At 44.3% G+C, this 12,965-nt stretch overlaps 1 protein-coding gene across 1 annotated transcript in view; it reads right to left on the reverse strand.

The window, feature by feature from the left end:
* Nucleotides 1-12,965, reverse strand: part of hivep2a (HIVEP zinc finger 2a) — a gene marked incomplete at both ends in the record, with an annotated part of 59,774 nt that overhangs the window by 24,623 nt on the left and 22,186 nt on the right. The window contains 4 exons of the mRNA XM_079525632.1: nucleotides 3,870-4,045; nucleotides 8,736-8,896; nucleotides 9,948-10,170; nucleotides 10,778-10,927. Of these exons, the coding sequence (XP_079381758.1) occupies nucleotides 3,870-4,045; nucleotides 8,736-8,896; nucleotides 9,948-10,170; nucleotides 10,778-10,927 (710 nt within the window). The remainder of the gene's footprint in view (nucleotides 1-3,869; nucleotides 4,046-8,735; nucleotides 8,897-9,947; nucleotides 10,171-10,777; nucleotides 10,928-12,965) is intronic.

A 12,965-nucleotide genomic window follows, 5' to 3' on the forward strand; every position in this document is an offset into this window, starting at 1 on the left:
ACACCCGTGTGAACTGAGTGGTGTAAGGTCTTATATAGACTGATCAACTGTGGTCTGACGTAATGAAATCACACCCGTGTGAACTGGGTGACCGTAGCAACCATGCTAATTTTTTGGTACGAACAGACACGTAAACTAACAAAGCTGAAATCACACCCGGGTGAACTGGGTGACCATAGCAACCATGCTCATTTTTTGGTACGAACAGACACGTAAACTAACAAAGCCAGTTGTAGGAGTGGTTTACACCACTCAAAAAATATATATAATATAACTAGAACTGCACTCTGTCGAGTGCCTACTTGCTTGTTGCACACAAGTAGGCCATAAATGGCCTACTGGTGCGCAAGCAGAGCGTGCAAGTGCTGTAGACCGCTATAAACTGTCAAATCTCAGCTTCTCTGTGAAAGAACGTTTGAAATATTGAATTATTAGGTTTAGCTATTTGCTACGTACCTAGTTTTTGGAGGTAAAAAAGTAGTAATGTGAAGTATGGTAAAAGTTTCTATCTATAAAAGATTTACAGTTCTATCGATTTAGAAGTGTCCTGGATCCCTTCTTAGTTTCTCAAAGAAAAATAAATCATCGATATCTGATGAAAAAAAAGTTGTAATTAATAAGTTGATTAGCGGTATACTGTGGTTACTTTGCGTATGCCCCGTTTGATGCGTATGTATCGTAGCAGCATATATGACGTCAGGGTATAACTGGTACAACTAGCTCTCAATGATGACGTGATAAAGATGTGGATTAAAGGACCCAATGCCAGGGTGTAATTGGTTTTCGATGGTGACGTAATGACGATATGTTTTAGTGTCGGGAGGATTAAAGGTAATGTACATGTATGTAATCTGACACCACTGCCATATCAAGCACAAGTAGTCATTACGTCATACGCTGGCACGGCGCATACGCATCAAACATCGCCCTGGACACTATTACTATTACTTGCGCGCTCTGCTTGCGCAAGTAATAACCAGTAAGACACCGGAGGGCGAGAAGGGCGAGGTCGCGTGCACTCATCTGCCTGGGTGACGGCAGACTGCTGGGCAAGCGCTGGTGCTTTGACATGGGGGGGTCAGATCAACATATGGAATGAATTCTGTACTGGCCATATATGGAGCGTGTCTTGAGTGTACAGGGTTTGATGAGGTCAGATCAACCTATGGAGATCTAAGGGTGGCAGCAGGGGAAGTGTATTGAGTGTACAGGGTTTGACGAGGGCCGGGCCTTAATCTTCAGGGTGCTGGGCGCGGCTGCACTAATAACTTTGGGGCAGGGCAAGCCCGTCTAACTAGAGTTTAAATTAAAAATCAACTGCTCCCCCTGGAGCTGCTCAGTGGCCAACAGTATGAGACTGTGGTTGTACTGGTCAGCTCCCAGGTGTTTGTGTGTGTGTGTGTGTGTGTGTGTGTGTGCGTGCGTGCGTGCGTGCGTGCGTGCGTGCGTGCGTGCGTGCGTGCGTGCGTGCGTGCGTGCGTGCGTGCGTGCGTGCGTGCGTGCGTGCGTGCGTGCGTCTGTTTCTATGTGCAGGGCGTTGCTGAAAATGAGGTCAGCTACTTTCCTGGGTAATTAACATATATTCAAAAGTCACACCCGTGTGAACTGAGTGGTGCAAGGTCTTATATAGCCTGATCAGCTGTGGTCTGACGTAATGTCAGTGACCATAGTAACCATGCTCATTTTTTTGGTACGAACACGGGTACACGGGTACAAAGCCAGTTGTTGGAGTGGTTTGCACCACTCAAAAATAGACAGTCATACCAGTCAAAAGGGAGACATCGAAAAGGAAGGATGGATGGGGAAGGATCAACATATGGAATGTCGGAACAGGTCAGCTCCATACATGGAGGACTGAGGTCAGAGAGTGTATAGCTGGCCAATATTGATGACATCAGGGATCTCCATGTATGGGCTTAACGTTGATGATGACATCACGTGATGTCACGAGGGAACGGATTTGGACTTACAAGGTTGTCCAGACGACATCGACCATAATGAAGCTGTCTGGCAGGAGCTGCACTGCCACACAGCAGCGTCGTAATGAAGACATAGGCACAGGCGGAGGGAGGCGTGCGTTGCGTGCGTGCGTTGCCTGCGTTGCGTGCGCGCGCGTATGTGTTTTCACGCCAAAACGTCACCGGAACCTCAACACCTCGCCCTGTTCTCGTCGAAACTCGCACCTTTAATTGGCTCGACGCCGCGTATATAATTACGTGCCGTCAGCCGCTTGTCGGGACAGAAAGCTCGTATATGTCCCAAAAGAACGTTCCATACCTTTTCAAGAAACGGAGGGAAAAGAAGGAGCGGCTGCTATTCCCATATAGATTCAATGTCGTTATTATTTTAGTCACAAGCTCTTGTTTGATACAGGTATAGAATGAATCATTTCCACTAGAAAATAGTATTTTGTATTGTGTTTCCAAATGGACGAAATGTATGTATAGCGCAGAAGTGTTTACTGCATGTTTTGTAATAACGATCACAATCCACAAAGTAACTACGGGTTTCAATTAAACATATTGGAGTAGAAGTATAAAAGTACTGGATATTGGAAATACTCAAGTTAAAGGTATATTCAGTGATTTGACTCAAATATCACTTATTTTTTATTTTTTTCTGGATAATTCTCCCTACTATAGAGTGTGCTGACCATATAAGGAGTTCCTCCCTGTCCCCAGTGAGCCCCTGGGGTCAAAAAACCCTAGTTTCGGTTTGGGCTTTGGGTGGCAAAGCCTTCATCCAATCAGGATGAGAGGGGCCTTCCTCCAATCATGATCGAGTGGGTGCGGGCCTTGGTGCACATGCTGTTGGCCTGTTGCACTTCCCCCCACTGTAGAGCGTGCATGTGCACATTTTGTTACCGGGGCGGACCGGGTGGTTTTCCAAATCACCCAAATCACTGAATGCTCCTTTAAAAGTACAAATAACTCAGAATTGCTTGCTCAGTCAGATGCTCACTGTTCCATGTATCCACTTATTGTAACTCTGAGAGCAACGTTGTCTCCCAGAGTCAGACGGAAGCCACAATCTGTTTCACGTCATGGATGGGGGGGGGGGGGGGGATTGGAATCCCATATAGATCTCCATATATGGAGCCGACCTGTTCTGACATTCCATATGTTGATCCTTCCCCATCCGTCCTTCCTCTTCGATGTCTCCATTTTGACTGATATACCTGTCCATTTCAAACTCTAGACGGGCCCGCCCCCAAAGTTATTAGTGCAGCCATGCCCGGCAGCCGGCGAAAACTAGAGTTCTCAACCGGCCCGAAAAGTAAGATCTTACCCCCCCCATGCCAAAGCTCCAGCGCTCGCCCAGCAGTCTGCTGTCACCCAGGCGGATGTGTTGATCTGACCCCCCCATGCCAAAGCGCCAGCGCTCGCCCAGCAGTCTGCTGTCACCCAGGCGGATGCGTGCACGCGACCTCACCCTTTAGGGCTCGCCCTCAGGCGTCTTACTGGTGTTAGTCTAGTTTTAGTCGACTAAATATTGTGCGATTTTAGTCGACTAAATCTCCAGTTGATTTAGTCGACTAAAATGTGTTTTGGCGGGCCTTGATGCCGTCGTAATGGCTGATTTTTTACACTTGCTGCATAGTAAATAGCAGATCTACAAGCTCACAACGCGCCGTGGCGCCACACATTGTGAGCTTGTAGATCTGCTATTTTCAGCGCGCAAACCAAGTGTAAAGTGACTTGCGTCTTTAACTCATAACTGGATCTCTTCTCCACTTTAGTCACTTCCTAACATTTTAGTCTAGTTTAAGACAGACAGCCGCAGGCAGGCAGGCAGGCAGGCAGGCAGGCAGGCAGGCAGGCAGGCAGGCAGGCAGGCAGGCAGACAGACAGACAGCTTATATATTCTACCTTTGGTCTTGAAGGCGAAGTTGCAGAAGCGGCAGACGTAGGGCCGGACGTCGGTGTGCGTGCGGATGTGCTTCTTGAGCATGCTGGGCTTCTTGCAGCGGATGCCGCACTCCTCGCAGATGTACTTGCCGCGGCCGCGGCCGCGCACGTACACGTAGTCCTCGTTGGACTTGTACCTGGACAGACACGCACGCACACACACACACACACACGCGTACACGGTGTGCAGAACGCACACACGTACACAACACACACACACACACACAAAACAACGAATTATGTTAGGCCTGACATCGAGATTTTTAAAATTACTTTTTTTCTTTTTTTATGTATTTTCTTCTGGAAAAAACTCATGTTTCTGTATCAGTTGTTCTCAATGTTTCATGTCAAGGACCCCCAAAAATTATCTGTATTTGGCCGCCGACCCCCCATCTGAAAATATGTTGTTCCAGGACCCCCCCCCCCCCCCCCCCAACAACCCTGGAACAACATATTTTCAGATGGGGGTCGGTGGCCAAATGCAGATATTTTTTGGGGTCGTTGACATGAAATAGTTTGAGAACGACTGACATAGAAACATGGGTTTTTTCAGAAAACTGTCAGGATTTAGAAGACATTTTGTAAAATCGTCCTCAGGTCTAAATGGGGTAAACTCCGCCGCCGCCAACCAGGAAAATGTCGCTATCGCGTGGAAACCTCGTTAATTCCAAAACCGTTCCTTTTTAATATCTACAGACTACAGTAGGCTGTTTAAGTGCCACGAAATAGTGGAGAGTTCCGGGGTTCCAAAGGAGGCAAAATGCCAAACTGTAGTAAACTGTAGGCATTAAAACAGTACATCAAACTGTAGTAAAAAAAGAATAGCACATCTAAAAGCATCTTTTATGTGTGAGACCATCGGATTCTACGAATGTCTTTCAAATCATGACAGTTTTCTGAAAAACCTATGTTTCTATATCAGTGGGTGTTTCAAACTATTCAATGTCGAAACTTATATGTATTCGGCCGCCGACCCCCCCCCCCCCCCCCCAACCATCTGAAAATATGTTGTTCCAGGGACTCGTAGCGCGGCACTACGAGCTTGTAGATCTGCTATTTTTGAAAAATCGTGAAAATGTGCCTGAAATCTTTGAATATATGTTCTTTCAGAGCGAGTTTTTAACTCAAATCTTTGCTTCTGAGGGGTTCCTGGAATTACATATTTTCAGATGGAGGTCGGTGGCCTATTACATATCATTTTTGATATGTAATAGACATGAAATATCGAGCACCACTGATGCAGAAACATAGGTATTTCAGAAAACTGTCAGGATTTAGAAGACATTAAAAAAAAACGTCGACATCAGGCCTAAATGGGTTAAAAGGGTTTTAATTTACGCAAAACACAACAAACGAAAACGCGCGATACGAGATTTCTTGGCGACGGCGGAGCGACGGAATACTTCTAAAAAGCCCTGAGTGTCTGTGTATAGCGGGACGTTTACACAGCTGCGGCCAGTTATATGAAAATGAACCATGATCGTCGTTGACTTTTCTTCTTCTCTTGACTCTGAGCACACGGTAAGTCCATAAAGGGGATGGGGTTTCGAGCGCGGTGAGCGTCTCAGCCCGGTCGGATCAATTTGGTATATAATGTATTCACGGTCGGCGCCAAAAAAACCCTGCTTCAAGGCGGTGGACTTTATCCATCAACCTTTTACACTATGGAGACCTAGCCTGGCTAATAAGCCAGACTCAAATCACACTGTCGTGTGGTATTTGAGTCTGGAGATGCTGTGTATGGATCTTGTTTCCCGGGGGGCGGGTTCAAACATTTTCTCTTTGACGCAATTGGTCAGAGCTACTGTCAGTCAAAGGTCTCAAGCATTGAACGTCACTGTACCAAAGCCCGCCCATATTGCATACCGTGTCCCGATTGGCCACACCAGTTCTCTGGTGTAGGAAATGGGCGTACAATTGAGCCTCTCCAGACCGTAATCCGCCGGCAGGCAATTTTTTTTGCCAACGGCTGATTCGGTCTGGCTTATAGGCTAATGGAGACCCCCCCCCCCTCTCTCTCTGTGTATGTATACTCTGAAAGAATATATATTCAAGGATTTGCGCCACATTTTCACGATTTTTTTCAAAAATAGCAGATCTACAAGCTCGATCAACGTTTGCCTGTTATCTCTCCTATATGGTACCACATCGGTATAAAGCACGGACTTGCACAGAATCTTCTCCAACGCAACTATCCAACAACTAAAACAATCTTGGGTCTGAGAGGCTATAAAATCTCATCAAATGGTGGTTCCGTGGCTCAAATGCAGAATAAATAATAGACCTTTGGTATGAAATATGGAGACGAGCGGTTTCTAAACCGACAGCAACGATTACAAAAAGAAAAATCCACCCAAAAAAAAAACAATGGGCAATTAGCTCCAGTGTGTTTAACCCATTCTGGGCGGGAACCCCTTTTGGTCTTTTAAACATTATGTTATAATTTAGCTATTGAAAAATGGCAGATCTACAAGCTCATAGCGCGCCACCGAGTGGCGCGCTACAAGCTTGTAGGTCTGCTATTTTTGAAAAATCGTGAAAATATTTATTTCAGAAAACTGGAGGATTTCGAGGTCAGGCTTAAATGGGTTAAGGCCGCGATGGGTTTACCAGGCCCATGTTCTGTGTCTGGGTTTTCCCAGGCACTAATTAAAGCTAGATTATAGTGTGTGTACTGTGTGTGTCCGTGCGTGCGTGCGTGCGTGCGTGCGTGCGTGCGTGCGTGCGTGCGTGATAGCCAGAACTTACTGCCGAGCGCTACACTGTGGTGGAAAGTAACAAAGTATACATTTACTCAAGTACTCACTATACTTGAGTAACATAGTTCACCGGAGTAGTATTTCCAATTTGCAACACTTTTTAATACTACTACATCTCGGATCGATACTGTACAGTACCTCCACTATATTTTACTTGAAAACAGGAGTTATTAAAGGGGAAAACCACCCATTTTCAACATTTTACTATGTCATTAATATACCTTAGAGCTGTTGTGTGGGAATAATAAAAAAGTCCCCCCGATTCTGATGACATCATCAAGATGTGTTTCACCATGTTAATGATTTTTTTCAGATCTCTAGTTCTAGGAAACACAGAATCGGGGGGACTTTTTATTATTTCCACACAACAGCGCTAAGGTATATTAATGACATAGTAAAATGTTGAAAATGAGTGGAATGCCCCTTTAAAGTCACTTTAGATTTACGTTAGATGCATGCAGCGATCTCTCGACAGCAGCTTGTAACTTACAAACGGATGGTCACGTACATGCAGTGGTTCTCAAAGTGGGGTCCGGGGACCCCCAGGGGTCCTTGAGAGAGTTCCAGGGGGTCCCCAGCTAAACGATAATTGGGAACCAAATGGACCCTTGTGGGTCTGTATAACTCAGAGAGTGTTTGTACACTCTCAGAGTTAAATTAACTTTGATTTTACAATTTACATTAGGGGGTCCCAGAGATAGAAATGCCATTAACCAATTTTGGGAAGGAACCCCTTTTGGTGTTTTAAACATTATGTTATAATGCGCGTCTACAAGTAAGACGCGCGAACGCGGGAAGCGAACGCAGCTCGTAAATTGCAATAACAACAATTAGAATACATTACGTACTTTTTTTTGTGTATGTGTGCGTGCGTGTGTTTTTTTGTAAATGTTCTTGAAGTTTTTTTTTGTACGTTTTTTGTTTAAGTTTTTTCTTTTTACGTTTTTTTCTTTAAGTTTGTGTGCGTGTGTGTGTGTGTGTGTGTGTGTGTGTGTGTGTGTGTGTGTGTGTGTGTGTGTGTGTGTGTGTGTGTGTGTGTGTGTGTGTGTGTGTGTGTTTTGTGTGTGATACAGCTGCACCCTCTGGTGGCGGGTTACAGCGTGACACACAGACACACACACACACAGACAGACATGTTCTGCTAGGTCTCATAGTTAGTTAGTGCTCATTGTGTTCGCAACAAGCTCATAGCGCGCCACCGAGTGGCGCGCTACGAGCTTGTAGGTCTGCTATTTTTGAAAAATCGTAAAAAATGTGGCGCAAATCTTTGAATATATATTCTTTCAAAGTGAATGTTTTTAACTCAGGTCTAAATGGGTTAAATGGGGGTCCGTAGCCTAATTCAGGTCAAACCTAGGGGGTCCTTGAAATGAAAGTGAAAATCACTGTCAGAGCCGTAGAAAAGATCTTCTCTTATGTGGCTCCCTTGGCATATATTTTCTAATGGGGGTCCGCGGGGCTAATGAGTGTCAATTTGGGGGGTCCTTGACATGACAACGTTTGGGAACCACATGTATGGCGTACAGACCATGATTATTTTTTCACGATTCTCCGACATCCGTGCGCTTCATTTGAGAGCACTCGTGCACGTAATTGAGTGACGTAAAAAAATATTCTGTGATTTAAACCCGAGCACGTAATGAGTGTTAACCCATTTAGGCCCATGACGTCGATTTTAAAAAAAAAGTCTTCTAAATCCTCAAGTTTTCTGAAATAAATATTTTCACGATTTTTCAAAAATAGCAGACCTACAAGCTCGTAGCGCGCCACTCGGTGGCTCGCTACAAGCTTGTAGATCTGCTATTTTTCAATAGCTAAATTATAACATAATGTTTAAAACACCAAAAGGGGTTCCCGCCCATGATGGGTTTTAAGTGTGCCGGTGTGTTGGTTATATAGCCTAAGATTTTTAGACTAGAAGTATTTATCAATTCTGATCATTCGCAGCTCTGAATGGGTTAAGACGTTCATGGTTTCCACCTGACAGCAACGTCGGTAACGTACAACGGTATGATAAATCAGACGGCTTATACGATGACGACGTGCGGCGCGTCGAAAACCTCCTTACCCTCCCTCGAAGATCTTGATGCGGGCGGGCTCGGCGGGGCTCTGCTTGGAGGAGGAGGCCTCCTTCTCTCCCTGCTCCTCTTTGGAACGCTCCCTGGAGACCACTCCCTTCATCTTCCTCCCTAACTTTGACACGTCTACAGGCATCAGCTCCGGCTTCAACTGGGAGAGGAGGAGGAGAGGAAAGGAGAGGAGAGGAGAGGAGAGGAGAGGAGAGGAGAGGAGAGGAGAGGAGGGGAGGGGAGAGGAGAGGAGAGGAGAGGAGAGGAGAGGAGGGGAGGGGAGAGGAGAGGAGAGGAGAGGAGAGGAGAGGAGGGGAGGGGAGAGAGAGACATGTTAATCCCATATACATTTAAATCATTCTGACATACAAACTGGATCATGCTATAAGCTACATACTGTATACATATAATACATATTAGTTTTTTGAGGGGCGCCAGCCCCTCCTACATATTTGTCTTTCAACAATGCTTGTTTAAGAAAACAATAGTTTGTTTAAGATGATAACAGCGCCCCTCACTTCACATGGGTGTGATTTTTCTTTCTTTTCTCCTTGCACTATACCTGTCAAGGACCCCCAAATTGAACCCCAACTAATTAGCCCTGCGGACCCCCATTAGAAAAGATATGCCAGGGACCCCCCATAAGGACCCCCCATAAGAGAAGATATTTACGGCTCGAGCAGTGACTCAACCCGTTTAATTTCAAGGACCCCCGGTTTGATGTGCATTAGTCTACGGACCCCCATTTAATGGCATTTCTATCTCTGGGACCCCCAATTTATATTGTAAAATCTAAGTTAAATTAAGAGTGTACAAATGGAATGGAGTGTACAAATGTAACTCTCTGAGTTACAAACCAATAAGGGTCCATTTGGTTCCTAACAATCATTTAGCTGCAGAATGCATTATATATATAACTAGACCTGTACGTGCCCGTCAGCTACTGGCCTACTTGAGAACGATGCATCTTGGGAATCTAATAATACCCGTTGTCAACTCATAGCACCCGTTTTAACTGTCGGAGACTGACTGATTGTGAAAAGGGGACTGGTTAAGTAGGCTAATCAATTGTCAGGTGTGGGGTTGCCATGGCAATCAATTGGCTGAGGCAGAGGCTGGAAATTGCACAGGTGAGGGTATTTAGGCTGATCAGGCCCACCATGCATAATACTTTGGGAAACCACTGATCTCGTCCGCGAGCCGACACGTACCTGGTCAAACCTCAGCCGCCACGCCACCGAGGACACCAGCTTCCCGGAGGTGGGCGGCGACATGGCGGCCGTGACGTACGTGCTCCTCTCCTCTCCATGGTGTTGCTTGGAGCGCAGCAGCGCCAGCGAGGCCTTGGTGCTCAGGCCCAGCGGGTTGGGGTTGTACGAGCTCACCGACCACGAGGCGTACACCGACGAGACGCGCCCCACGTCGCTCGCAGAGCTGCAGTTGGGGGAGGGGGGGGGTCAACAGAAAGTACAAAATATATATATATATATATATATATATAAAAAATACAAAAATAAATAACTAACCCATTTAGGCCTGACCTCAAAATATTAAAAAAAATCGTCTAAATCCTCCAGTTTTCTGAAATAAATATTTTCACGATTTTTCAAAAATAGCAGACCTATGTACCTATGAGCTTGTAGATCTGCTATTTTTCAATAGCTAAATTATAACAATGTTTAAAACACCAAAAGGGGTTCCCGCCCAAAATGGGCTAAATAAATAAATAACTAAATAAACATTTCTGTTAACTGAACCAAATAACTATAATAGAAACATTTAAAACTTGTGTAATTGTGTGTTTACAAAACTAACTAAGACAAACTAAAATTATGAACAAAATGCCCTTAGTTTTAGTTTTTTGAAATGGTTTGTTGTTTTGTTGAGTTTGTATTACTCGATAGGCCAAAGCATGAAAAAACTAAAAACCTAAAACTACTGTAAGCGTTGTCACAACAATGAAAGCTAATAAAAACTAGAAAACGTCAAAACTAACTAAAACTGAACAATAATGAAAGATCCCAAAGAACTATATGGTAACCTTGAGTTGGGCTTGGTGTAGTTGAGGAAGCACCAGCTGACGCTCGTTGAGGTGCGCAGGCTGGGGAACCGGAAGAACTGCTGGGCGTCGGCAAGGTCCAGGGCCACGCTCTGATTGGCCGCCAGCTGGACCAGCATGCTGATGGGTATCCTGTGATTGGTAGACCATATTTTGTGACATCACATAATAATCGCCGCCTAATCGCAGTTATTTGAGATAATATTTTTGAGTGGTGCAACCACTCCAAGGAACAGCAATGTCCGTGTTCAACTATGTGTGTGACTATGTTTGTGTGTGACTACTATGTTTGTGTGTGACGTTAATGAGCACCAGTACCAATGAGTACCAAAAGTGGCGCTGTTGTGCCAGAAACAGAGAGAGAGAGATAGTGCTGCACTGTTGCCTGCTAATGAGAGAGAGAGAGAGAGAGAGAGAGAGAGAGAGAGAGAGAGAGAGTGGGGGGGGATTTGCACCACTCAGTTCACACAGGTGTGATTTTTTTAATTTGCATGATCGTCATGATCGTGGTGATCATTTCCGTGTTGAAAAAGGGTGACGTGTTTTTTCAAAAATAGTGGAAATACCAGATCTACAAGCTCAAAACGCGCCACAATCTGACACGTTTTGGCTATTTTGTTCAAAGTTATTAAATTATGTAAGTTATTTGTGTGCCCTGGTGCACCTTTAATTCATGATGCCTATAAATGCCAAACAAAAATGTAAATTGTATTCACAATACAATGCACCTGGACAGAATATCCTATTATCACTTGAAAGCAATAATGCACTTTATGCACAAGTTACTTTACCTGCAATAGGCCTATCTCACAGCCCCCTTTCCACGCCCACTTCCGGTAAATAGTGGTGTCATTTAACATTAGCATTTACACGTTTTTTTCTCTGGAGAATCTAAGTACATTTTCTAATGTAAAAATGTGACAGACCAATATTATTATGAAGCAAACAAGATGGTAAATCAGCTCGAACAGATAGAACAAACCTTACCTTGAGAAAACAAAAGTTGTAGACTTCTTAAATTACCTCTGTTAACATGTAGCGTCTATGGAGTGACGTCACGCTATCACCACTAACCCCGAAAGGGGGCGTATTAAGGGGGCGGGGAAATTCTGTGAGATAGGCTTATTCTGTATTGCCCTTTAACCCATTTTGACCTGAGATCAGTTTCTAAAAATGTCTTCTACGTCCTGACAGTTTTCTGAAAAAGCTATGTTTCTATGTCAGTCGTTCTTCGACTAATAGCAGACCTACAAGCTACCGAGTGGCGCGCTATTAGCTTGTAGATCTGCTATTTTTCAATAGCTAAAGCATAATAGTCTAGTAGCCAGCCCATAGAGCCCCATTGTGAACCCGGACATGTTGAGTACACCAAGGTTTTATGTTAGAAATGTTTAGTATGGGTCCCCAGCATGTAGAAACTGCCGGAAGCTAACTTGCATATGTTGAGCAATTTTCATAATTGGCATAATATGTGACCATACCATTAACAACCTATAGAAGACAAAATATTCAAAATGTGTGATGTGTCAAACTAGGGGGTTTTCATGATGCTGAATCCATTTCCAACATTAGTTTGGCAAAAAAAATACTCATTGGGCTAAAAACAGCCAATGCTGTCATCACAAATGTGATGATGTCAGCACATTTGGGCAAGTGGGCATGTCCATTTTAAGCCCAATGAGTGTTTTTTTTTTGCAAAACTAATGCTTGGAATGGATTCAGCATCATGAAAACTCCCTAGTTTGACACATCACATGCTAGATAAAGCATGATGACATTTTAAATATTTTGTCTTCTATAGGTTGTTAATGGTATGGTCACATATTATGCCAATTATGAAAATTGCTCAACAAATGCAAGTTAGCATCCGGCAGTTTCTACATGCTGGGGGGACCCATACTAAACATTTATAACATAAAACGTTGGTGTACTCAACATGTCCGGGTTCTCTTTTTGGCTACTAGACTATAACATAATGCTAACACCAAAAGGGGTTCCCGCCCAGAATGGGTTAACCCATTTAGATCTGACACCAGATTCTACAAAATTGTCTTCTAAATCCTGACAGTTTTCTGATGTTTCTATGTCAGTAGCCTCGGAAACCCAGACGTTTTTATTTCCAGGGAGAAAAAAAAGTCTGGGTCCGAGTCCACTTCAATTGTCATAGAGC

The sequence above is a fragment of the Electrona antarctica genome (assembly GCF_951216825.1).
Source record: "Electrona antarctica genome assembly, chromosome: 17".
NCBI classification, from domain to species: Eukaryota; Metazoa; Chordata; class Actinopteri; order Myctophiformes; family Myctophidae; genus Electrona; species Electrona antarctica.